This window comes from Pseudopipra pipra, chromosome 5 (genome assembly GCF_036250125.1).
Source record: "Pseudopipra pipra isolate bDixPip1 chromosome 5, bDixPip1.hap1, whole genome shotgun sequence".
Classification (NCBI taxonomy): domain Eukaryota; kingdom Metazoa; phylum Chordata; class Aves; order Passeriformes; family Pipridae; genus Pseudopipra; species Pseudopipra pipra.
This window is the reverse complement of record NC_087553.1, coordinates 9859741-9886964: the sequence shown is the minus strand read 5'-3', so window position 1 is coordinate 9886964 and position 27224 is coordinate 9859741. Positions and strand designations below refer to the sequence as shown.

The 27224-nt window shown below is 38.8% G+C and overlaps 2 protein-coding genes across 3 annotated transcripts in view; one reads left to right on the top strand and one right to left on the bottom strand.

Moving 5' to 3' along the window:
* PIK3C2G (phosphatidylinositol-4-phosphate 3-kinase catalytic subunit type 2 gamma) overlaps positions 1-27224 on the bottom strand; it is a 199402-nt gene that overhangs the window by 156731 nt on the left and 15447 nt on the right. The window contains exons 6-9 of the mRNA XM_064654387.1: positions 20183-20285; positions 13326-13396; positions 9214-9277; positions 4225-4347 (exon numbers count right to left, since the gene is read on the bottom strand). Coding sequence (XP_064510457.1) covers positions 4225-4347; positions 9214-9277; positions 13326-13396; positions 20183-20285 — 361 coding nt within the window. The remainder of the gene's footprint in view (positions 1-4224; positions 4348-9213; positions 9278-13325; positions 13397-20182; positions 20286-27224) is intronic.
* Positions 14549-15607, top strand: LOC135414092 (uncharacterized). 2 transcript variants are annotated; one of them, XM_064654388.1, is made up of 2 exons: positions 14549-14736; positions 14956-15607. In XM_064654388.1, exon 2 carries the CDS (start codon positions 14959-14961, stop codon positions 15544-15546), a length of 588 nt encoding a protein of 195 aa, XP_064510458.1. In that variant the 5' UTR covers positions 14549-14736; positions 14956-14958; the 3' UTR covers positions 15547-15607. The 2 variants fall into 2 exon arrangements, with proteins under 2 accessions (XP_064510458.1, XP_064510459.1); XM_064654389.1 differs by lacking the exon at positions 14549-14736 and adding an exon at positions 14743-14867.

Genomic DNA, 27224 nt, shown 5'->3' with positions numbered 1-27224 from the left:
TCCATGCAAAACCACACCATACATTACACTAAAGAATCAGGAAACCATGGTGAAAAAGCAATTAATTTTTTTTTTTTTTGGCATTTCTCCTTTACCTGATGTGTAATGCTGCAGCACTTGAGATGTAACAGGTAACCTCAAAAATGTCACTAAACTTACGGTGCAAGTTACTTGCTTGTCTGAAAAAAAGCTTCTCTTCTACCTAAAAAAACATTTTGGTACTATGCTGATGGACATAATAGAAACAATTCAAACAATCTGTCAAGATACACTGATATCACAATATTTAATAATTTTGTCAGTGCCCGTATTCACATAAATTGACCCTACAATTCAATATGAATTTAACTCAAAAAGAGGTTTGAAAAAATTGTACTCCATCAAACAACTAGCTGCTAAGTACTAATTTTGACCACATATGTTACTACAGGCAGGAAAGCTGGTCCATTGTCTTTGGATAAATATTGATAAGTATAGATACAGTCTGATTTGTTATGCTCGTGTTCTATTCTATACATGAGATAGTTGCATACAATGTGTAACCTCTATTTTCATAAAATGGAGGTATTCAGGTTACAAAACATGCAGAAACATACTTCACTGCTTTCATGACATTTATAGTTCAGTTGCTGAGAAAGATGAAATTCCTTATAGACTCAAACCTGAACATTTTCTAGATTGCTGCAGTCTGATCGACTGTCCTAGCAACTGTTTCTCAAAGGAGGAAAAGGCAAGAAGCAGCAACAGCGTTTGCTGCTGCAGGAATAGTTGGACTCTTTTTTTTTTTATCCCCCTTTACTTGTTTGAAGCCAGTTGTTAGTCAAGTCTGGTGTAGCAAAGAGGGAGTAAGAGAGAGCAGAGTGTCAGGAAAGGTCACAGGCAGCTTTTACAGGAAGGCTTCAAGGGAGAGACAACCAGTTCAGCTAACCAAGCCTGAAAGGTAATGTTAAGGGAACAAAACCTCAATAACTTAAAAACTCTAAAAAATGAGTAACAGTCTAGTCAGGAGTCTTCAAGAGAAACGTGGAGCAGCTTCTTACTGAATATTAGGACAGAAAAATATTTTAAGACTATTCAATCAGGACACAATATTTTTAACATTCTGAAGAGGGTATTCAGGAACAGTATGATTTTTCTCATTACAGAGAAACAAACAGCATCATTATCATCACCACCACCACCACTTATCATTTTTAGCCTCTGGAGATCACAGCCAGGACCAGCACTCTGCTGTGCTGGAGACTGTACACATAGATAAGGAGAGCTGTTCCTTGCTCTGAAGGGCTTATAACCTAAATAGGGGAAACAGAAAAAGGAAAGTGAAGTTGGTTCAGCAGAACCTGTATATGTTGGAGACTGTCTATACAGTGGAGTTGGAAATTTGACACGTGCTGGAGAATGAGCAACAGCAAAAGAGGAACACAGAGCAGTCGGTTTTTGTTTGTTTCTTTTTATAACAGGATAGATAAGCTCATAATTCAATTATTTGCCTAGTAGCAATCACTTCATCTCTAAAATAATTCTGAATAACACTGATTCTGAAGACAATCAGAAGCAAACATGAACATCAACAGAAACCTTACACTTGAAAAAGATGACCTGTACTCTTTGTTTTTTACCCCATTATCTTATTTTTCATGATATGAGGTGGGGTTTTCTGACTGTCCAGGACAAGCCACACTAATAGGAACTGATTTGGCTCTTTGACCACTGTATCTATTTCTCTGCTCAAATTCAGAGAGGATGGGGCTGAAAATGGGGATATGCAGTATATATAAGCCAGTCATAGGAGGTAGTTTCTATGTTGAGTTCACAGAGCTGACCCAAACACTCAAAGAGAAAATACACTAAATTTTTCTAACCTAAAAACAAAACAAAACAAAAAAACAAAACAAAAAACCCAAAACAAAACAAAAAAAAAAGAAAAGAAAACAAAACAAAAAAAAACCACCAAAAAACCCCCAACTAAACAAACAAAAAAAACCCAACAAAAAAAAAAACACCAACTTTTAGCAAATTAGTCCCAACACAGTTCTTCTGCTCTCTACTTTCTACAGGGAAGTTCTATTACTGTCCTTTCTATATTTTAACTGGACCCAGCTCTTTATCTATCTCTTAAGAAAGATTCTGTGTTGGCAAAATACTTTTCTTAAGGAGAAGATGTTGATCATCCTGATGCTTCTCAGGACAGTCTGGAGTTTAACTGAGAAGTAGACCACATGAATCCCTTGTTACTTCTTTTATCTCTTTTTCTACTGCATTTGCCCTGTTATATACAGGAAAAACTTTAAGTGGAGATATACTTATTTCCATTTAATTCCACAACATGCCATAAAATGTGTGCTGTGCAGACCCATTTATGCAGTTTATCCCCAACAGCAACTTCTAATAATTGAATGCTGAAGCAGACATGAAAATATTTAGGATGCTATAGAAACAAGACTTACACTGAGTCATGACCTAGAAAGGAAGCAAGGGAAGAGGTTTAAGTGAATCAGCTGGTCAGGTCTGAGCAACAAACAAAAACCCTAAAGCTATGTTGTTTCTTGCAGCTTGGTCCTTCAGAACACTTGCCAGCCTTCAGAGAGACAGCACCAACACCATATAACCAACACCAGAAGGCCTCAGCTGGTTCTGCCCAGGGACATGTAGCATCACCTCTGTGGAATCTGTCTCCTGTGCTCCAGAAACATGGTGCAGGGATTTACTTACAATTTACTTACAACCCAGATCTGCAGAGAGCTACACTGATGTTCTAGAGACTATTTGCTTGGGTCCTGTACTTTAAGGTGGAAGTTGTTCCCTCCCCCTGACCCCATCTCAGAGGAATAAACAGAGGCTAAAAATGCAGAGATTTAAGAAAAGAGGTTTTCTGAACATCACTGGAGCCTTTTCAACTAATATACTTTCTGCTCTTTGGGAAGTCTTTTCAGGTCTCAGGAAGAAGTTTGCCTCTGTACGATGGTGACTCTTTGAGGGTTTGAACCTGCTAAGAGTAAGTGTATATAGATGACAGTACAGAATTGATATGTATCAGTCCTATGACACAAGGAATGTTATGAAAAGAATTACACTAACTTTTCCTAGTCTTACAGCATATCGGGCATATTAAGTTCCACTTATTTAGCTAGACATGTTTCTAATTAACGCTCACTAATTAATTCGGTTAATGCTAATTATCCCGTTGTTTACTTCCCTGTCATAGGTGTTCTTACACATATCACAAGCCATGAGAAAAAAACCAAAATCAAAACCAACAAATACTAAGGAGAAAGAATAAAAATTTGTAAGGAGGTAATGTTCTGAACACAAACATTCCACCCAGTTTGGCATGTTTTTCTAAACAGCATTTGCCATGAGAAAGAATGACAAAAGAACACATATGGAAAGAAGAAAATTTCTTAGTAACTTCTTAATCTTTTTTTAAAAAGTGTGAAGAGAGAATTTCATTACAGTTTGAAAGAATTAGCACGACTTATGACTATACCAGACTAAATCCAAGTGATTAATGGCTTGATTTTCAAATTTGCTGAGCACCTGCATCTTCAAGATGCTGACTTCAGAAGAATTTTTGGGTGCTCAGAACTTGTGTAAATCAGGTCATAGTGACTTGTCTGAGGTCGTACCAAAGCAGCTGATGATGTCAAAACTGAGAACAGATACTGCCCTAAAAAGTCCCAGTTCACAAACTGGAACAAAAGGGAAAGTTCCAGAAACTCCTGGAAAACCCATTTCTGTGTTTTAAGAGTATTTCAGCTAAAATCAGGACTGTATGATGCTGGTCCTTTTCTGCATAAATAGCAGAAACATTTCAATCTGAAAATAACCTCAAAATTCAGGTGACATTTACAGAAAAACAAGTTGGGCTATTTTTTTATTGTTGTTAACGACCTACGCTAAAATATAAAAATCTAACACTTTGAAATCACAATTTGGTGAATAGGTGATGTGGTGAGGCAGAGATTTGTATGTTCAGTAGGAACTGGAAAGAAGAACCAGAAGAGAATATCAGTTACAGTTAAACACAAAACAAGTCCTCTGTTGCTCTTCTGTCGCACATTGTCAACATTCTTTTCTTTCTTTGTAGTGCCTCTTACCTAATATTTGTCAAAGGGAAAACATGTAGCAAGACAGTAAGTGTACTTGATCAATCAAAAAATTAGTGATACCCATTCAAGTTTCGGTTTCAAGGAGAAAAACAGGACATCAACGTGCTTCTTTTACCTGTGCTTTCACAAGTGGCAACGCACTGAGTTTCTTGACTGCATCAGTAATGTCTCTGGTTTCCACAAAGCAGAGGACACTGCAGATTGCTTTAGTTGCTTCAATCACATGATCAACTTCATGCTGTTGACAACAAAGAAAGTTAAAAAAAAAAGGCAAACAGTAGACTCAAAGCATTTATCAGAAATGCCTTACCATAAACTTCATGCCAGTGAGTGTGTAGAAAATCGTATCTGCTCAAGCAAAATTCAAACACCCCATGCATTAATTTGGCTACACTGAAATCACTATTGACCAAATGTTTCCTAAGGAGACCGTAATTTTTGTTGAAGTCCAATTATTTTCCACAAAATAATCGTTTTCCTTGTTGAAAACTGCAACAAATTTGGTACTAAGGACTGATTTGAAGGCAGAACATTGGTTTGTCTGAACGTCACGGGTGTACAAGCACTGTAAAGAAACTTCTGAGGAAGCCTGAACCCAAGAGATTCACAAGCTTTCTAAGGTTTTATGATTCTCTGAATTTATCCTCACTATTGTCTCCTACCCATCTCTGTGAGAGCTGGAAAACAGCCATGTTCCTCCTAAAAATAGTGACTGTGTGGGAGGCTGCATAATCTGACACCTGTGGACTGAGTACTTCTGCAACTAGCTTTCTGCAAAAATATACATACAGTTAAAACTATTAAATCCTATTGATCATAAATTTAGACCTTTAAATATTACCATATGAAAAAAATCCCTAGATGAATAATCTCCGAAATACTTTGGGGAATTCAAGGAAAAAAAATTTGGATCCCAAAGGAAGGAAAATGCAATCTTCAAATATCAAGTACTCTATGTTCAGGAAAATAAATAAAGAAATAAAAATTCATGGGTTTCCTGCATAGTTCTATCACTTCATTAAACCTTAAAATACATTCTCTGAACAGACAGAAGCTCTCCTATAAATATTCTCCATGTTTCTGTACTGATAAATGTTCCTTTTAGTACACTACAGCATGTCTACGTACCGATAAAACCATTTCTCTAACTCATCCATTTCATGCCTGAAAAAGAAAAACTGTACCAAGATGAACTTTCTGGTTTCAAGCTTAGGGTTCATGTGCAGACTGTACCGAGAAGGCTAACACCTCTCATTAATACAAATAAATATAAAAAATATATTGAGGCGACTAATTCCACGTTATCTGCCTTCAGCAGAACTAAAGCAGGAATGAATTACATAAAATATGCTCAAATATTTGGTGATCAGATTTTTTTAAATATAAGTTGTTGGTTTTTTTAGTAATTAAGGACAGCAATACCTTTTTATACTGCAGGTTTTAGAGAGAAAAAGGCTCTGGCTGACTGTGATCTCCTGAGAACTTTAGACTTTCCTTTGGTCTGAAGGTGATTGGCTGTTCTATCAATTTACAAAGAGGACATTTCCTTTCTTTTTTATTTCTTTCTTACCACGTAGGTTTTTATAACTGAACTCTTGCAGGATTTACTCTCTGTGCATGCATATATTGCCAGCTGAAGTAGAAACCCATAAAAATGGCATGGCTTTGCTACTGTGTGTAACACTGACAAACCCAAAGCGTTACACATGCTGGTTTACTGTGAGTTGTTGAAGAAATGTCTGTCTATATTTAAACACATGTACATATATATATTTAATTACTATGTAGAGTTTTTAATGAATATTAAATATAATTCTAATTCAGCACTTAATTTAAATACATTTTAATTTAGCATTTTTCTTCTTCATGGGGGATATAGGTTATTAGAACATGGGATTTTATGCCTGTAAATACACATTTATGCAGGGAGATTACTGAGCAGTACACAAGCAATGGGCACACACAAAAGTAATCCTTGAGTAGAGAAGCAGCTCTCTGGACAGGGAAAAATAAAAAAAAATTAAACCAAACCCACAGTCTATATATTTTTGTACATGTACATACTATTCCATAAAGAGAGCTGGATGTCTTGAGGGATGTATCAATTTCTGTTTAATATGCTATTCCCTTTATAGATAAATTATCAAGAACTTAATATTTATAGAAGCTAGTATCCTATAACACATTGTTTTTATGGTAGCTATTTCTGAAGAGCATATTGCAGATGAAATAGAGTAAGCATATAAAAAAATTATGTAATACTCTATAATATGAATGGTGACTTCTTTCACACTGTTTCTCTGTTGGGACATTACCATGTAAAGAGCTTTCCTTTTTCCTATGTAGAGTAGGACATCGATTTCTGTCCCAAGAAAGGGAAGACAGAGATTAATTTCTTGCAGAAGTTTCACGTCTTCTGAAATTCCAATTACAGTCAGCAACTTGTAATTTTTTTTTTATTTTTACCTCTACGTATTTAAATACCAGCAGAACCTTAGAAAGATATTTTGGTGTTTCAATTATTTATATGATTAAAAAAATGTTACTTCATTCTAGAACTTCTACATTCTGTATAAAATATTTACAAAGTCTTCGCTACAGCAATAGCACGTTCTGAATAGGTTTTTAAATAAAGTGCATGTCAAGTGATTATCAGGGCAATCAAAAGGGCTGGTTGGTTGACTCTAGGAACACTCTTTACATTTCAACTCTAACAGCACCAATCCCCTCCCTGTGCCAAATACCTTAATTTTTTTTTTCATTTTTGTTTTATAGAGGCATTATCCATCTTAAAATGAATTTTCCATTTATTTACCATTATTAATAATGACAGTGGGCTTGTCACATAAGTCAGAAGTGTTGGTGTCTCCAAGTCTTTGAACAAGTAAATTTAGAAATATGCAGATACATGTGCAAAGTACTGTTGATTTGGTTTTTTCATTGAGAATCTCAAGATCTGACTGATTAAAACCAATGCTTAAGGAACGTCCAGCTGAGTACAGAACTTCAGCAGGTACGTGTGCACTTAATTTGGGGTATGTCAGTAACTCCCACTGCCTTAAATTTCAGTGTGTGCTGAGGGTGGATTGGGGTGAATCAGAGAAGGACAATAACCCTCCCTGTGCTGCAAGTGCTGGTTTTAAAAATCAACATAACGGCTCCTGTGCAGCCTTGGGATGTGGGGCAGTTATAAAGATCCGAACTTTAAACCTTCTTCAAGGAATCTAGTAAGAAGTTAGAGAAAATAAATAAACAAGGATTCAAAGGCCAAAAAAAAGGGTGCTCATTTTTTGCTTTTTTTACTACATATTTGTACATTATTACATTACAGCTCCATAATTTTTTGCCACTTACTAAAACAAATTGATAACACTAGTTTTAATTATTGTAGGTTTGAAAAAGCTCCATATGCTGATGCCTTTGAATGAAAACATCTGCATGGTGATCTGACCCATATAATTAATTTGCAATACTGCTCTTTTAAGCAATTCATATGAACTTTATTGAGTGTCCCAGATTAGGCAAGACCTTATTAAAAAAAATTAACTACAGAGAAGTTTAGCTCTAGACACACACATATTTTTAGATAGTATGAATATTTGAAAAATGTACTTCCTTCCCTTTATAAAAAGTTAATGATCTCAAGAAATTGCTTACTCAAGGTAAAAATCTGTGGCAAAAACAAATTTAAGAGTGTTTCATTATAGGTCTGAGGAATATCTACACGGCATCAGTTGCAGAGGGTGGATTGCAAAGTCTCATTAATGTTGAGGTTACAGCCTTCTTTAAATTTAGAATCTTCTTACTTTAGGCCCTAAAATTTCAAGTGAATGTAAATAATTACCCTGATGGGTCTACTTCAGTAAGGAAATATATATGCACATTTCAGCTTGGGGACCTCAATTTTCCAAATGGTTATGGCTGCATCACATTTTATACACTAAATACTTTCCTTTGAGACGTTGCTTACAAAGGAAAATTCAGTGAATACCTACACAGTTATCAGGCCCAGAGCTTTACTTTGTAGCAAGGTACAGTTCAAAAGCTTATAAATTTGCATGCATTTTGAAAAAGTATCAAAGACTTACATAAAAATAAAGAATATTTTTATCTCTATATATTTAGTTACATACTTATTGATATATATTTATGTATTCATGTAGATGTGCATTTATATATCGCGTGTGCATGTATACACAGTTATATGCAAGTGTATGTTTTCTGGCAATTTGAAATAGAAATACCCATGGATCAAGAATATCCAGAGAGATTAAAATCTGGACTTAAACATAAGTGACAGAGTTCTGAAACAAAATAATAATTTTATGTTTTAACATACATTTCAAAGAAATTCACAACTTAGCATAATGAGTTATAACTCTGGAAGGGATGCCCTGAAATATCTCCATGCTACATCACTATTCTTTGATTTTACCAACACCTTTTGTTTTCTTTCTAGTTTTAAACCCTTGAAAGTCAGTTATAATGACAATCTGAAATTCAGATCAAATAACCACAAGGTTTCTTCCAAGGTATGACTCAATTTTTCCTTTAGACACTTGTCCTTAAAACACTAGTTAGCAGAGAAGATTTCTTAAGAGATTTTTCCTTTAAGGATGTAGCATTCAATTGGCAGCCCACAATGCTTTAAAATAAAATCTCCTGGGAGTTCTGCTGTCTAAACCTAATCCTTCGAAGTATCACATGCTCGCATACATATCCTAAATATGTAAACATTAGGCTTGTGGGTTTGAAAATCAGGGACAAATTTTGCACATACATATAATGCATTATACCTCTACTAATCTCAAATATTATACTGTCAACCCAAATGATCCTGCTTTTATTTACAGGTTCCTTGACGCTTAGAAACGGTCACCTTTGATATTTTAAATTTGTAGCACCTTCTTCCTAAGTTCAAGCCAAGTTTTATTAAGAGAATTTATATCCTTTCAAAGTCAGATTAAACAGCCTTAATTAAAAGTCTTTCTTAATTGCATCTGAGACAGATAAATAGTTAGATACCTTTCACATAGAAGTTAATGCTTTGATACCTTTCACATAGAAGTTAATGCTTTCAGGTATAACAAACTGAGAAAAATACCTCATTTTGCAACAGATATTCCACTTGATCTCTATAGTTCATAATAACAGAGAAAAGGTTCTGCCTGGAAATCAAAAAAAACCAACATCAAGTTAATAACAATTAGGTAAAGAGAACAGGTTTGAGTCTTTTTTCCTTTTTTTTTTTCCTTTCCCATTCTGTAAGTCTGGAATAGCTTAATTGACAGTGTTTTTATGTTGGTATAAAATAAGGACAAGTGTGTATGCAGACATCATGTAATTGAGTCTGGATCTTCATGTTTTTTGGTAGTTATTTGCCACAAAGACTAGATGCAAAAAATCTACATATACATGGAGGATACAAGTTTCCCAAGTTAAAGAACTCCAAGAAGTGATTTGCTATTTCAGTGTCTACTGAACTTCACATCCCATTTATTTTATTCTTTAAGGTTAAGCAAGTGCTTAAATACTACCTTGAAGAAGGATGAACTTAAGCATGTGCTACCTTCTTACAGCTAGACTTGATGATTTCAATGGTCTTTTCCAACTTAGATGATTTTATGACTCAATGCCTTCTTTCTCAATCACTTCACAGACTAAAGTTGCTGAGAATCAGGTAAAAAAATCTGCAAAACATCTGGAAAAGCTCTACATTTCAAAAGTCCATACTAAATCACAAGTATAAAACCGTGTGTCATAAAAAGGGAAACCATTGCTACATAGCCCACTAGACTTTATTTGCACACAGTTCTCAAGTTTACATTCTCAAACTGTTTCAGCAACTGCCTTTTCCTTAGCCTTACCTAAGCTGTGAATTTGTTTTACTTCTGTAGACAGACTTATGCCACTCTATGGTTCCACACCTTTGTCATGCTACACATCAAATCACCACAAAGTCTGTACAAGCAGATTGCTGCGTCTTAGCAAAGCTTCACTAAATTAATTAGGATTATGAAGAGGAGCATACATTTTCTACACTGAACTCCAGGATTGATGCTTCAGCTGTAAATCTTACCATTTCAGGATCACAGGCTCCAAGTGCTATCACCAAAAGATAACTAAAAATCAGAGTTTTGCTTTTAGGAAGAATTTGTGTAATTTTCTGTGTTTCGACCCCTGTGAAATTCTGGCTGTCGATTATTTGTCAGCTGGAACAAACCAAAAACAGATACCTGTGAGAGAAAGCTAATGTCTGACTCACAGGTGCATTTCTGTGTCAGCCTCCTCTCTAGGGTCAAATCATCAGGAAAGGATATGGAAACCCTAATCCCCACTTTTACACCCTGCCTACCCTACTGACACATTATTGCCTTGATGGTCATCAGAGGTAAGTTAGGGTTTGCACATGCTTTTATGAAAAAGTGGAAATTGCAATTTATATTCAATTGCAACTGAACTACCTTCAGCTGCAATTAATGAAGAAAGCATTTTGTTTTACTCTATTCTTTACTTTATTCTTGACTTTTTTGCATTCCTGTATCCCCCGGTCATCTTCTGTCAGGGTTCTCCCTCTTCAGAAGGCTTAGAAGGGAATCCCCCCCAATCTCCTACCCCCATTGCAGTCTGGTAGCTGAAAGTCACAGAAGTGTTTTGATTTCTTCAGAGCAAATGGACTATTGTTTACAGAGAAACTGTGTGTGTCCTCATGTATCTGAGCTGGGCTGACAAATCAGAGATGAGGGTTGCAAGCAGGGCCTTAAAGTACAGGTTTCAAGGTACATGATTAGGCTTCCATTATCTATATAGCAGGACAAGGAGGATCACTGCACTGAAATAATCATAGAGAACTGTTAGGTGGCCTTCCCTGTGCCAATACCATAGTGCATTTCCCTGCAGACAGTACTATTCACTTCCTCCTAAAGGTAGTTCTGCCTTTACAGCTTTTTATTTCCAATCTGCACTAGCTTTATCTAGCCAGGCTTTTTGTGTGTGGAGTAGCTGCCTGGCAATTCCTCCTGTAATCCTGTTAAATCATAGCTAATACAAGTTGTTGCTCTACTTTGACCAAATCTCCAGGCGTAACATCTTTTCCATAGCATTGCCCAGCTCAAAAGTAGTTCTGAACATGTGAGCTTGCCTTGTTGATTTTTTACATCCAGGTAAGCATATTTATTAGCATACTTGGCCTAAATGCAGGTTACAGAATAATTTCATTAGTTATAATGATAGTTTAAAAAATTAGCGTGTTTTCCATCAGTTTATTCTTCCCTAGGGAATTTTCTGTATAAAGTAGCCATAATTTTACATAATTATTAGGAAACTAATTCAGCAACTTGTACCAATGATTGAAGTACTGCTACCAATGCTATCCTGAATATCTTTGTCTGCTAGATAATAACACAGGTGTGTTATCACACATACTTCCTATTTGTCCATCTTTGATAGTTGTGTATAAATATGGCAGTGCTAACCCAGGAACATTCAGTGCATCTTTGATTTTGATGACAGTTTTTAGCAAGGTAATAGTCTTCAAAAGAAAAGAAATAAGAAAAGTACAAACAAGAGAGTCAGTCTACATGGGAGGAAGATGACCAGTTTATATCATATACTTACAGCATTTATTTCTCAGTTCCCTGGTAGCACCATCTACTGAAGACATGCTAGGTTCCCTTTCTAAAATGCTGTTTATCCCTTTCTAAAACGTGTATACCATGCTGCCCAACTAAGTATGGCCAGGCCCAAATAGTTGTGGTGGATGAAGTTATGTCCAGTTGGCAGCTGGTCACACGTGGTGTTCCTCAGGGTTCAGTATTGGGGGCAGTTCAGTTTTATATCTTTATCAGTCTTTTAGACAAGGGGATCAAGGGCACCTTCAGCAAGTTTGAAGATGACACCAAGTTGGGTGGGAGCGTTGATCTGCTGGAGGCTGGGAAGGCTCTGCAGAGGGATCTGGACAGGCTGGATTGATGGTCTGAGGCCAATTGCATGAGGTTCAACATGACCAAGTGCCAGGTCCTGCCCTTGGGTGACAACAAGCCCAGGGAGCACTACAGGCTGGGGGTAGAGTGGCTGGAAAGTGGCACAGCACCTGAGGATGCTGGTCGACAGCAGATGATCACGAGCCAGCAGTGTGTCCTGGTGGCCAAGAAGAACAACAACATCCTGGCTTGTACCAGAAATATTGTGGCCAGCAGGACTAGGCAAGTGACTGTCCCCCTGTACTCAGCACTGGTGAGGCCTCACCTCAAATCCTGTGCTCAGTTTTGGGTCCCTCACTACAAGATGGACATTGAGGTGTTGGAGCATGTGCAGGGAAGGGCAATAGAGCCAGGGAAGAGTCTGGAGCACAGGTGTTACAAGGAGTAGCTGAGGGAGATGGGATTGTTTAGCTTGGAGAAAAGGGGGCTCAGGGGGACCTATAGTAAGTGATCCTGTTCTGCAGACATTCTCTGTGGTCCTAAAGTTCATAGACTCATCATTAAAATACTTTATAGCAAGGATCAGAATGGAAATTTAGGTCGCAGTCCCAGGAAACCAGATGGGTCCTCAGTAAGCACCAGGTACCTTGAACAAATCACTACCTCTATATTTTCCTCCAGGTGTGGTATTTACCACTGCTGGCAAAGTCCTTTATAACACATAGACAAAAAACATCACAAAAAGTGTTAACTACTTCTTTATCTAAAAGCACAAAACAGAATATAATGAAAGTTGAATGAGGAATCTCTCTCATTTAGTGCTTGTCCATCCCAGATTAGCTTTAGAGCCAGATGCACTTTGAGTTCCAAGTTAAAAGCTTGTCATAGCTAGCCTCCATAAAAAAAAAATTAAATAAAAAATTTTAGAAGATCACTCAACTGTGAAAATACAGACCTAATGAAGAGCAAGCCTATTATTTTTACAGTATTTAATCTCAAAAATTATGGCACCTTCAATCATGGGAATCTTTGGGAAACATGAAATCTCTAATGAAAACTTCAGTGACATGACAGGAAGAGAATGAGGAAAAATTACACAGATCTAAAAGAGATTATTGATTTTTCCTGAACAAGCACTAAAGTCTCAAAATAAGAGTCTAAAATATTGAGACAATTGTCTTTCTCTTCGCTATCATTCCTGTCTCCAGTACTTCTGGAACTATCCTTTGGGGCAAGGAGGTTCACTGCAAATACAAACAATTGCAAACATAAATACTGCTAAATACCAGCTTACCGAGTCAGTCTCATGGCACAAGTGTCTCTTAACAGCTGATTCAAACAGAACCTTCTTTGGTCATCCCCACACTGTGGAAGAGAGGTGTATAGTGAGATATATCATTCTGACAAGAAGCATGTATGTTGGAGAGATTTGTACTGTATTTTCCAAAGTCAGCATGTTCATAAGTATGTTCAGGATGTTTCAATCTGAAATTTTATTTAGTGAATATCTTATCATACTTCTCGTACACTGGGTGGTATTATAGAGGTACCATTGGGGGTAAGAGTGTTCAGGAAAGGAAGTGAGCTGGAATTAGCAGTAGAGCTTTAAATTAGATTCAGCACGAGAACAGGATGTACTTGGAATCCAGGCAGGGCAAGTGGAGACAGCAGCATATTCCAGTGTCCCATCCACCTGGGAGCCATAAGAAAGGCAGACAACACTGCCTACAGTGTGCATCAGTTCTGCTTTGATTTCATACAGTGGTGGGCCAGGGGGGAGAGATGACTTGCAGACGTAGAGGTAAGCTGGGAGGGAAAATTTGACCCAGGGGAGTGAGAGGCTTTCCTTCTCGAGGGAACTGGGCATTTCTTCCACCAGCTTTTGCTGTGCCAGAAAGCAAGAAGGGACTTTATTAAATATGTCAGTAGTAAATGGAGGCCCTAGGAAAACACTGGATCCCATACTTGATGAAGATGGTCCCCTGGCAAACGGGCATGCAGAAAACGCAGAGGCATTTAATGCTTTTTCTGTCTCAGTCTTTCATACTGGTGATAATCCTTGGACTCTCTGGTCCTCTGAGCTGTGGGAACAGTGGCTTTCCCTTTGTGGATACAGAAATTGTAAGGGACCAGCTGCATCACTCAGATGTTCCTAAGTCCATGCGGCCTTGGTGGGGTTCATCCCAGAGTACTAAAGGAGCTAGCAGATCTTATGGCAGTACTCCCAGAGTCATCTAGCAAAGGTCTCGGGAATCTGGGGAGCTCCCCACTGAGTGGAAGCTAATTAACATTATTCCAGTTTACAAGAAGGGACAGGGAAATGGAATGGAATACAGTGAAATACAAGGGAGGAGATGAGAGGAGAGAATATATAATTCAATTGGTAGGGACCTAGAATGATAATCTAGCCTAAGTGACACATTATTGACATCACCAATTACTTATCCAATCGGGGTGATGGATCTACCTAGCAATGGATTATGACATCACGGATGACCCAGAATCTCTTGCTGTTTAAATGAGCTCACGCCCCAAACACAAGCTGAGCAAATTTGCGAGGTTTGGAGTGGTAGGCAAGACCTTTGGTGCTGGTGCTCGTCTCTGGGAGTTGTTCCTTGCAGCTCTTGATACCGTTGAAGGATTTTCCCAGCCATGGCACATTTGGGCAGAGGAGGTACCCAGGAGACAAGCTCACAGCAGTAGAGGTGGGCTGGGAGGGGAAACATCACCCTGAGCAGCTGGGAGGCTTTCCTTCTTGAAGGACCTGTGTACTTCTTCCACTGCTCCCCAGGCCAGGTTCTCTCCCTTTGCTTGTGTCCCCGCTGCTGCAGCGCTGGTGAGAGGGAGCAGCTTGACATCCCAAGTGATCCCGAGTGCCCCTCCTGCCAGATAAGCTCCAGCACTTTGCATGTCTCTCTTGGCAGGACATGGCATCAGGTGCCAAAGAAGACATGGGGGAGAGCAGCTGTGCTGAAAGTGGTGGCAGCCTGAGCCAGCCGCCACAGGCAGGACCGCTGGAGGCAGCAGAAGACTCCTGGTGCCCCATCTGCCTGGAGCACATGAAGGAGCCGGCCTACGTGACCTACTGCATGCACAAATTCTGCCTTCAGTGCATCTGGCAGTGGGCCCTGGCGAGAGACGACTGCCCCGTGTGCAGGCAGCCCATGGACAAGCTGCTGTACTCAGTGCGAGGGGACCGCGACTACGAGGAGTACCTGATCAGCCGGCTCGCCCTCGCGAGGGAGTTGATGGCCTATGAGTGGGGCTTACAGGCACTCAGCGTAGAGATGCTACAACCAGCATGGGTGGCCCACGACCAACAGCCCTTGGCTGGCAGAAGAGGCCTCCTGGGGACTGAGAGTGCCCAGGGGCAGGACGCAGCTCCAGGGCCCTCCAACGCTCCTTCCCAGCAGGCTCCCACATCCAGTGCTTCCTATGAGACAGCCCCACCGAGGGCAGGCGAGTGTCCAGCTGGCCCTGCTGCTCCCCTGGACCCACACAACGGCACTGAGTAGCTTCGGCCCCTCAGCATCCCCCCTCTCCCGCACCCAATAAACAGCATGGTTCTTTCCAGCACACGTGTGTGTTACGATCAAAGAATGTTTCTAAGTCCACAAGGCCTTGGTGGGATTCATTCTCGAGTACTAAAGGAGCTGGTGGATCCTATGGCATGATCCCCTCAGTCCTCTAGCAAAGGCCTTGGGAGTCTGGGGAGGTCCCTGCCGACTGGAAGCTTGTCAGTGTTATTCTAATTTACAAGAAGGGCACAAGGGAATGTGATGGAATGCAATAGAGGGAAGAGGAGAAGAGAGGGGAGAGGGGGAAGCAGGGAGGAAGAAGGGAAGGAGAATGTAGTTCAGTTGGTTGGGATCTACAGTTTCCATCTAGTCCAACTCCCTCACCTCTTCAGGACTGGCCAAGGATTAAAGCCCATTATGAAGGGCTTGTACAAGTGCCTCTTTCCAAGGGACTGATGTGATGAAGCATTGACCACCTTTCTGGGAACCTACTTGTTTTTGAACACCCACTCTGTAAAGAACCATGAGCGTGTGACTGATAGGATCCAAAGAGGATGTGATGGACTACAGCAACAGGGTGTATGTGAATTATTTATCTGAATACATATGGTTGATTATTATATAGAAGAGTGACAAGATATTCATATGTTTCTATGACACTAGTTAAACTAAAACCTTAGTGGAGATTTCTATAATGTAACATAGTTCATATTTCAAAATTTAGAAGGATCATATAGATCACAGGTCAAATTCTCCCCAAAAGTGCACATTATATCACAAAAATAAACAGTAGTGCATAACTGTCTGAGATAGTTGAAGAATCTTAAAAGTCTTGAAGGTTTTTTTTTGTTTTTTAAAAGAACACTTTTTACACATCTTTTTTTAATGAACTCTGAGAGAAAGAAATTTATTTTCCAGAACCTGACACTAAGTCTGTGACTTCACAGTGGCCAAAGGCACATGTTTTAGATAACAGCAACAACAAAATTACTGTGAGCTCAGTATAGACTTTGTCAGAGTCTTGATTTCAGTGTGACTGGAGCAGATTTCAGAAGAGCTGAAGAAATCTATAGAACTGGGTCCAAAGTGAAATAAATACTACAGCTTTCAATGTACCATATCTGTCTCCTCTGTTAGGTTTTTTCTGGTCCTGATAGACTCACTGGCACTCCTGCCTGCTAGCAGAACCTCTCCTTTCTTTACAAGTGCTCTGTCACAAGCATGCCCTGGAGCTGGAGGAAAACTCTGTGTCTGTGGCTTATTCCACCTCAAGAGCTGCTCATGTTCTTTGCTATTATTAGTAACTGGAAGTAACTTCATGGCCTGAAGCTCTCAGAGCTGTGTGTTACTGTAAAGGGGTGATCAATAATTCACGTGAGGAGATCTTAAAATGTCACCCTTCCTAGTTAAACCCTGCTGTAGATTCCACAAATTCTTTGAGATAACGAACATTTTCTGATGGCCTGAACACTGCTAATTTGTCTTCCAAGCTTGTTAGTTACCTGGCTGAAAGACATTACTGTGTGCTAGTAATCATGCTACCTGGTAATTATAACCATTTCCAAAACTTGAAGCATCAAGGATGCTCAGCCTCCTGCTCCTGGCCTCCACAGTGCATTGCAGTATATTAAACCTTGTTTAAACATGTCAAACTGCAACAGAGTTGAAGGAGACTTTATACATATTAATAGAACATGCAGCATTTTTCAGTAGCACAATTTCAAGGGATACTTAAATACAAAGCTCCCTTCTGTTTGAGTACTACACAATCCCTCTAGAAAACTACAAACATTTAAATATGGAAAAATATTCACCTTCTCCCCATGATGGGCCTCTGACTACATACCACTTCCTGGCTCTTTTAGGCCAAAAATCCCTTTCTGGGAGCAAGTGAGGCTTTTGTTAGGAACCCATAAGTATTCTTTCCTGCCTCTCCATTACAAAGATTAACAGTTTTTCTGAGATAATCAGAATGTGGGGAAAACTCTTGAAAAAAATGGGTCTCTAGGACAGGCAGAGCACTCCCTGGATATGGTATCTGGATAAAGGTTTCTGCTTCTACGCTGTTCCACTGAACATTCCTTCCAAACTACCTGCTAGGAATTTAACTTTTCTGACCTGCTATGACTTGAAGTTTGTGCTTAAGAGTCACTTCTTAGTGATCTGGGTTAAAATACAGAGTATGCCAGGTGTGCAGTCAAAACAAATCTAGTAGTCATTATTCAGTATTACTGCAATCAGTGTACACTGGGCCACCACTTCACAAGAGGACTATTGGATTTTCTCCCTATTTGCTGTCAATCTCAAGATTTCAGCGTGTGGAGAAAAATCTCTAAGGTGCAGAATTCCCACTCCTGTCAACAGAAGCTCTGTCTAGATGGTATAAAATCTATAACCTTATGCTCCCTGTATAGGCTTATATCAGTTTAGTAGGAATTGTGTATCTTGAAAATTCATGTCTTAAAAAACTTTTCTGCAAGAGTGTTAAGCCTGATAAATCTCATGTCTCCAAAAACCAAAATCAAATTAAAGGTCATCCACTAGGCTGAAGGACCTGTGATTCCATGTAAAGCCCAAGTTTCTTGCTTGTAATTGCTCATCTGAAGACAATTTCCTGCTCTGAATACTTCATAATAGAATGCCAGATTCCCACAAAAGGAAAGAAAGCAAGTATTCACCTTAAAAGACATGTTTTTCAGCCTAATTTACAAAAGAATTATGAACATTAAGTTATTGGTTAAAGTTCAAAACGTGTCTGTTTTAAAAAAAGTTGCTCATTACTTGAAAGTATCCACTTATATTGGCTATTAAGCATAATAATAAAATAATAGTAACTTGCATGAACAGACAGATATTTTTAACCATGCAACCTGAATTCAACAGGGTCATATAAGGTAACCAAGAATCAGGCTGCAGATGGCCTTAGTGTAGAGTTCTACTTCCTTAGCACACAAACAAGCTTTGAAGCTTCACAAGAGACTCCTGAACACCTCATTAGGTTCCAGTTTTGAAGATCTATAGTAGTAATGTTGACCTAGAAAAGGTAAATAACGTTTCCAACATTACACATATTTACACCTGTCCATAATTACATCTAATCACCAACACTTCACTCTTCACAAGCCCCTTTGGCAGCTGAATGAACTTTTCCATCTCCTAACCCAGGATGTATTGTCACAGATCTAACACCAGAAAGGACTGTGATGTCCATCTAATCTCAGGCACATGGTGACTTCTGCTTTAACCTCAACAACTTGCAGCTAAATGACAGCAAGGTACAACAGATACTTTCCCAAGACAAAACCCATTCCAGTGGTCACTGAATGTGTTCTTTTTACTGATGTGATATGAGGATGAGATGAAAAAGAACATATGACATGGACACTTGTTCAGCCCATTCTGAATGTATATTCAAACATCAACTATTTTCTCTAGACTGAAAGCAAACAGTTGTTAATTCACTGATCTGAATCGTATTTGAAGAAGTGACTTGGTGATGAAAAGTTTCATGTTTCCCAATTTACTTTCTTTAGACAATGCTATGTCAAAGAGAATCAATAGCTTTTCAAAAATAAGTGAATAATACTGGCAGTGAAGAATGCCAGTAATTTAAACTGGGATAGCACATATTAGCACTAAACTATACTGCTTTTATCTATAAACTGGTTAAAATGTTAAATATGTATACATAATCAACTTCACTATAGTCCTTTTTTTTAATGCTTCGGGTAAAATATTGTATTGAAATTGAGGTTTCACATGGTGACACATAACAAAAATTAAAAGAAAGTCCCTACCCTCTTTTTGCTAGACATCTTTCATCTGACCCATGTATTGACAGACTCAGGCTATTATCATACCTATGCAAAGCAGGTTATTGGTACTATCTGTGAACAGAGATAACACACTGCCAGTGAACACTGCCCAGAGCAAAGCTTCTGCTGCACTGCAAACTTTGGGCTGGAAGTAAATCAAGGTTGCCCACTGAGAATAAAGCTCACATTTAGTAGCACAAGTCAGTGTCATTGAAGCTCAGTAATCCACTACAAGGTTGCTTAAAGTCAAATAATCCTAATGGCAATCTCCCTGGATTTAGAGATGATGATAAAACAACCATTTTCTGCAAGGACATTTCTGCACGGGTACAACCAACCACAGACACAGGCATCATGCATGCACAAGCACACCATCAGTGATTCTGGCTTTTATAAACCTACCCTGGTTTTCAGTGATAATGACAAGAATCCAAATCTAATTCATTCTACACAGTACTTTGAGAAGTTTTGCCCTTGTTATATTTCAAAACAGAAAGGCCAATGGAAAAGAAGAATTCTCTGACCACTTGAAAAAAAGCAGCATTAAACTCTGACAAAACCGATTTTTTTTCTGAAAAAGTAACCTTCGGTCCTTTTTCAGTCGTGTTCTCTGCAGTCACTCACTAGATATAAATATGGGAGCAAAGCAGAGATGTTTCCCAGTACATTGCACCTGGAGTTCAACAATAATATATGCACCCTCAGGAAAGCAAATAATCTCTCTGACTGTTACCGAAAGTTGCTATGTATAAGGACTGGTGGAATTTTATTCCTTCAGGGATGCTTAAAGAAAGTGGAGGGAAAAAAAGACAACTTACCGTTCGAGCCAAACTTTGCTTCTGGTGAGCAGTGTTGTGCAGCCGAAGCTGAACGCAGGGGGTTGCCTTGCGAAGACTTTCATGGCTGCCCAAAGTGTGGTCGCTGCAATTTGGGGGAAAACAAACAAATCGTTATCTCTGCTTGCTACTTCCTTCTTTTTTTTTTTTTTCCATGCTCCCTTTCCTAAAAGCACCAGTTGACTAAATTCTAAGTGCAAAGAAGACTGAATAATAAAATCCCTGTACTTAGCGCCTATTTCTGTGAAAACTGATGGTGTGAAAACAATTAAGTGACTGATTACTTGTATCATTGACCATTAAGTTCTGTAACAGAACAAAAATGACACAGGGAGAGAATAGCCTTAACCAACAGCATGTGCTCCCAAAACTCGGGATTATTCATGCATTTTTCTTCAAACCCAAGTTAGTGCAATTTATACAAAGTATCCTGGTTATGAATGCATCACTACAGAACGACTTGTAGTGTCTGAAACCCAACTCGAAAATCAAATATTAACTAGAATTTTGAAAATCACATATATTAAGACAGGTGGCCCTTGATTCTTAAAGATATCAAAGTTCTCACCTTGTGCAGCTCACACAGAGGTGGTAAAAGCAGAGCTGGTCTTTCTCAAGTCATATGGCAGCTGAGGTCAGACATAGAGCTCTACTCACTCAGCTGGAGTGGTTATTGCGAAATACGCTGCTGGTCAAGGGTACTCTTCCCCCCATGACAGAGGAATTAATTATTCTTATTTATTTGCCTCCTCAGAGTAGCTTCTAGCCTACTTACCACTTGGCAACTTCTTCTAAGTTATAATACAACCTTGGTTTGTCACTTGAAATTACTTGGAACAAAAATGATTTCACTGTTTCCCTTCCACATCTTGTTTTAAAAGGGTGAAATAATGCAAATTTTTTTTTCAGAGTTAAGGCAAACATCTTTTTACAGCAGAAAAAAATCCTTTGGGATTAATGAGTAGGAAAAACAACAATGGGTTTTACAAAGGCAAATTCATCACCAAAAGTTAGTATGCATCATCAGTTACAACTCTAGTGTATGTTCAGTTAGATTCATGTAGCTTTTTTCAAGCCTTGAGCCAGACAAGCACAAAAAAGAATATTCTGTATTTATACAGTTTTGCAGTATGGTAAGTTGTTTCAGAACTCACCGGTCCATGAAGAAAAGACGATTCTTTCTTGGTTTGTCAAGGGCCATGAAAAACTCAGAATTCAGATATGAACTTTATTTCTACTTAAATAGGCTTTTGATGGAATGTCTGAATAAAAATAGCTGGATTTAGTTTAAAAAAAAAAAACCAAAATGCTCACCCTATGAATAAATCATGGAAAGTCTGACTTAGAGGAGACTGAAATCTCACACTGAGCAGCAGAGGTTCCCAGCATAAATGAATGGTTACACTAAAAAATACACTGTATGTAATTGCCATTCAGCACAACTACAGGGAATTAATACCTATTATAAGTAATCTGCACTCATACTACACTGTAGTTAAGTAAAACATTAGAGATGACAAAAGGTGTAAGTGTAGATATAGGATTTTTTTTCTTTAAACTTATACATTAAATGTCACAGAGGACAAACTCATTTTCATCTGACAAAACAAATACCTAATACCTATGCCAAAGGTTCTCCTTTGGTAGCTCTTCCATACATTTGCAAAATTTCTTGATTTCAAGATCATGATGTAGAGATGTAAGAGTGAGAGAAGCTAACACCAACACAGGATGTATTGTCACAGATCTAACACCAGAAAGGACTGTGATGTCCATCTAATCTCAGGCACACGGTGATTTCTTCTTTAACCTCAACAGTTTGCAGTTAAATGACAAGGTACCACAGTGAAATACCTGCACTAGTGCTGTGTATCACCCTTCTCAAATCCCTTCAGAAGCAAAAGTCCAAGCAACCAATTCCCAGTTCCTGTGACTGTACCAATGTGTACATTCTCTTCTGTTGCTCCTCAGTACGTCTCTGTGTTGTGCCTTCCCACGGCTTTCTTGAAACTTCTTCCTCTCCTCATTTCAGATAATCAAGTCTGCCTCATGCCTCTGATGATGAACTCTCCGTGACTGCAGTTGAGTCAGTGAGGAAACTGTGTAAGAGTGGAGTGTGAAGGGAATCAAGTGGGGACCCACTGGGTCATCAGAGTCACTTGCTATGAGGGGTTTCAGTCCCAGCAGTGAAAGTCTCAGTGGCTCCTGAATGGTCAGACTACTAAGTTTCCTTAACACTTTAGAACTACTTCACACCTGGTTTTTACCTTATACCCCACCATTATTCTTGCTCTTTGCATTCTGCCTCACCTCCAACCTTTGGACAGGCATAGTGACAAGAATATAATCACAACAAAACACATCTCTGAGCCCTGAGTCACTTTTTCCTCATTCATCCAGTAGACAGATTCCTATTGCAATGCCAACATCACACCAAGCCAATGACAGGAATTCATCACCAAAGGTGATATATTGGTGTAGTTATACACCTATACCAATACAGAGGAGTGTCCTGCTAGTGTACAGCTATACCCTCTTCTGTAGTTACAGTTTTGTACCACAGATGTATAAAAACTGCCTTTTGCAAGTGTAATTTTTCCATGTCATCACACTTCCAGGCAACACAAGCTATGCCAAGAGCAGCTGAACTTTCTGATTATAACTATATTGACACCAGTGGTTTGTGTTAGCTCTGCTGTGTCAGGCAGATACTATACATCATCAGATCCTTTATTGACACAGCAATGCTGCCTGAAATATTGCAGGCAGAAGTACTGGCCATGCAGTTGACTTCATGACTGGATTTTATTTGCACAAATACAAAGAGAAAAATTTTGACAGATATTGTTACACAAGAGACTAGACAAAATGGATTAATGCCTCAGCAAAATAATGTGGAAACCTGGTCTAGATGAAAAGTGAAATACAAGAAATAGAAGTGTAGCTTCACCACAGATGGACAGATTTTAGCTGTACCCCAGGCACATTTGCTACTGCACCTGTACCATTAAGACAAAGGCAATATATTTCCTTTGGAGCATAATATGATTATTAGTAACTGGTTTACAGCCCTCTGAGCTCTGTATATAAAAAAATAAAAGCACTACAACATTATTAACTCAAGTTTTCCCCTAATTTTTTCTGAAATCACGTGGAGATTACAGCTTTGTGGGAATGCCATGACAAATGACATGAAGAGAAAGGCAGACCTTGTCTTTAGGAGACATGGTAATGACTGGTCAAAATAAAGGGACTTGCCCGTGGTCTCACAATATATCAGAAGCAGAGAAAGGGAAAATCCCTCTCTCCTGAGACCCCCTTACTAGCGGCTTCCCCACAGCAAGGTTTTCTGATATGCTATTAGCTCCAAACCCTAATACAGTTCAATTAGACTGTTTTTTTAAGGGACTCAGCTGAGCAGCATCTCCGAATGAGAAACTTAATCTGCAGTGACAAGAGAAAATTACATTTATTTTTCACAAAGAACATGTTCATCCAAAGGTACTTGCTTCTTATGACTCCAATCTACACGATTATGTCTCTGCCTAGTGTATAATTAATAGATTAAATTTTGAGTGAAAACCAATTCTTATTTAGATTTCAATTCCCAGAGAACAGAATTAGTAAGGGAAAAAAAACAAAATAATAAAATGTCATCAATAAGGTCACAGGCAAGCATGTGAGAAGAAATGACAACCATTTACACTTTTCAGTTCCATACCCCTGCTCACTGTGTTGGCTGAACTGCAAAGCAGTAAGGTACCTGTGCAAATTACACTGTGGTAGAGTGCAGATGGAACTTTAAATACACTGATGCCTTAAAAACAAAGCATGTTTAGAAATAAAGCTTATAAATATCCTTGTACTACATTCCTTTGCTGGATCTGCACTACTGCAACCTATTGATAGCAGACAGATCAATAAAAAAATTAAGAAATTAAAAAAAAAATAAATCCCCTATTCTTATATATACACTGATGTGTTTTGCTTTATCTGGCATTTCAGGATGCCCTGAGTTTGTGGCCTGCTTTGCTAAAGGCAATGCAGTCTAAATGGAGGACTGATTCATTGCTGACACATGAGAAGGGTTGTTTTTGGCTTGATGCTGGCATTAAGAGCCAGGAGTAATTTGACACAAGCTGCTGAAGCCCAATTTAATTTACTTCTATATAACATCTTTCATGCAGGACATCATAAAATCATTTTTAGGGGTATCCATTTTAAATCAAAGGAAAGATTGTAAACTGTGAGAGCAAGATTTGAAGGTGGATGTAGAAGGTTTGGATGATGGCATGATAAAGAATTTTTAGAAACAGTAGATGGCCCTCCAAGAGGTATAAGATGATCATGAACAGGACAAGTGTAGTGGAGTGGAGAGCACACCCACAGCTGGGAAACCCACAGAAGGAGAGTCTTTGGATATGTATGAAATTTGGAAACTTCTGTGAATAGTGGTAGAATTTGATGACAGGAATAGTGGGGTTTAGTCTTCTCTTCTTTCAAGGAATCTGAATCTTTCAGGCAGGATTCTGCCTCCAGATGCACTTACACTGAACATCTGAAAAAGGAACTGCAGCAAATCAACTGAGGAACTAAAGTACACCTTACAACGACAGAAGCAGCAGGGACAAGGTTCAAGGCTTCTACAGGCACTGTAAGAAATACTTGAAAGCACAGGAAGAAGAAGAAAGCTTGCAGGTTGCAGCAAGGCCAGGGTTTCCAATCAGTACACAAAGTGCACTTAAAGACCAGAAACCAAATGAGATTCCAAATCAGAATTTCACAGATGGTTCTATTAATTACAGATTCAGCTGCAGTCTATATGCAACCTTCTGATATTTTTAAAATTTGGATGTTGAAAATCTGATATTCTACTTGTGAGTTAGATGGGATATGAGCTCCAGGATCTCTCTGTAGGAAGGGAATAATGGACAATGAAATCTTTTGGTGCTGAGTGTAATGGTCATTAGCACACACGTATTTTTTTCCTTCATCTCATTCAAAACTAAATGGCTTTCAGAAATCATCAAGTCTTTCAGGTGCTTCTGCAGGAGGTGGGATGAAGTGCTCATTAATGCAGCTCAATGTAACAGTAAATGAAAGCTTTTGACAGATGTTCACAAAGCTGTCTGCTCCACTTTGTCTGAGAACAATTTATCACATCACCATTTTGGCCTCACTTTAGTTTTTTTCTGGATTATGGTAAAGCAGGAGCAGCAGAGTATTTATTCCTTTTGCTGTCTCATAACTTGGGGAACTACTGGAATTCATCCCTGAATAATTTCCAAATACTCTTCTGGGGAAGAACTCTGCACAAGTACATCAAATCACTGTGTTAGCAACATTGGGAGGAAACCAATTTGCACTTAAGGATAGCCCACACATAGGAAAAACTTCACCCTGAGGCAACTCTGCAGGCCATGTTAAGCTACCCAAGGGATCATTATCGTCTGGGGTTTCAAATTTCTTCTGCCTCTGATGAAGAGGCAGAAGAAAGGGAGCTGAACTTAACAGGTATAATACAGATTTACAAGCCGCTGAAGCTGGAAGTGCAGCTTAGTGCTTTCTGTATGACAGTGAAGGAGCAAAGCAAAGTTGAGAACGTTACTGACCGTGTTCCACTGCTAATGAGACGTGCAGAGGTTTTGCAAGTGCAGGAATTTAAACAGTCCACTGTTGATGAGTTCTTCCCAACAGTGAAACCAAAACTCTTCAGCATGTACTGTACACTGTACTGAAACACACTGAGCTCACTCTCAGTACAGCAGCTCATTATTTCTATTTTTTTTTGCAGTTACTTTGAAATAAGGAGAGTCTTGAAAATAATAATTAAAAAAAAAAAAAAACAAACAACAAAACCCTGGCATTCTTCTGTAATTAACAGATCTTATGTATGACCTGGTTCTTTGCTCAGTGGTTCTAGTGTTCTAATGCTTCACACAGCACTCTGCTGTCCCAGCTCCTGCTTTACAGAGATTTGAACAAGGGAAGAGGTGGCTTACAGGTGTTGAAGTCTCCATCTTTAGTTTCCAAACATAATTCACCATAAACATCTGAACTTTTGACCCATGTGCTTGTGTTAGCATACAAGTGTTCAAGCTGGATACAGAACAAAGCTAATTTATACAGTGTGACACTTGTTCTCACAACTACATTACCTTCATTAATCAAACTGATTTGCTTTAGGCTGGTTCAGGTAATTTTTACACTCTACTGTAAATATGACTGCTTCTAAAATTTTCCCTTTCAATTACAGACATACCCTATTTCATCTAACACTTTTTACATCTCTAATAGATGAGCTGCGATTCCTGCAGTGCCAGCTTAACATGTTACCACAGAGCACTGCCAACTTCTCCCCTTCTGCTCAAAGTCACCATCCCCACAGCACAGCTGACAAGTGCCTGCACTTTAGCTGCTTCAACACAGAATCTGCTCACTTTTGCTGACAGCTGAATTTAAGCTGCCAGAAGGCAAGAACCAACTAGCTGAGTCCAGTAGTGCTTTCAACCACCACAAGAGCCTACTGGAATTAATGTGAATCAGAACATTTACTTCCTTGCTAGTAGACTACATACATTCAGAAAGACCTGTTTGCATGTATAATGTGTTTTTCTTTAACCTGCAGTCAGCACCAAAGTGCTGACTTCATTTGCTTTACTACTACTGAATATGAAGAAAAACCCCCTGCTATGCAGCTGTATAATATTTTTTCTTCTCTTTGGCTGTTTCTCTCTTTGAGAATATGCTGACAACATCCCTATGAGATAGTGGAAGTAGCAGCATCCTTGTATTATGGACGAGAAAGACCAGAAGGGCAATGGAGTGAAACAAATTATTAAAAGCTGCCCAAAGCTTATATAAAGGAGCAAGGATGTGAATCCTTGTACTAGAGCACACCACGATCTCTGAAGAACTTAAGTGCTGTGTGTTTCAGGAGCTTCAGAAACTACACATGAAGTGTTTGGAACACAATGCTCTTAACTCTCCCTATGGTTCTTGTTTACGTGGCTCATGGTTTAAT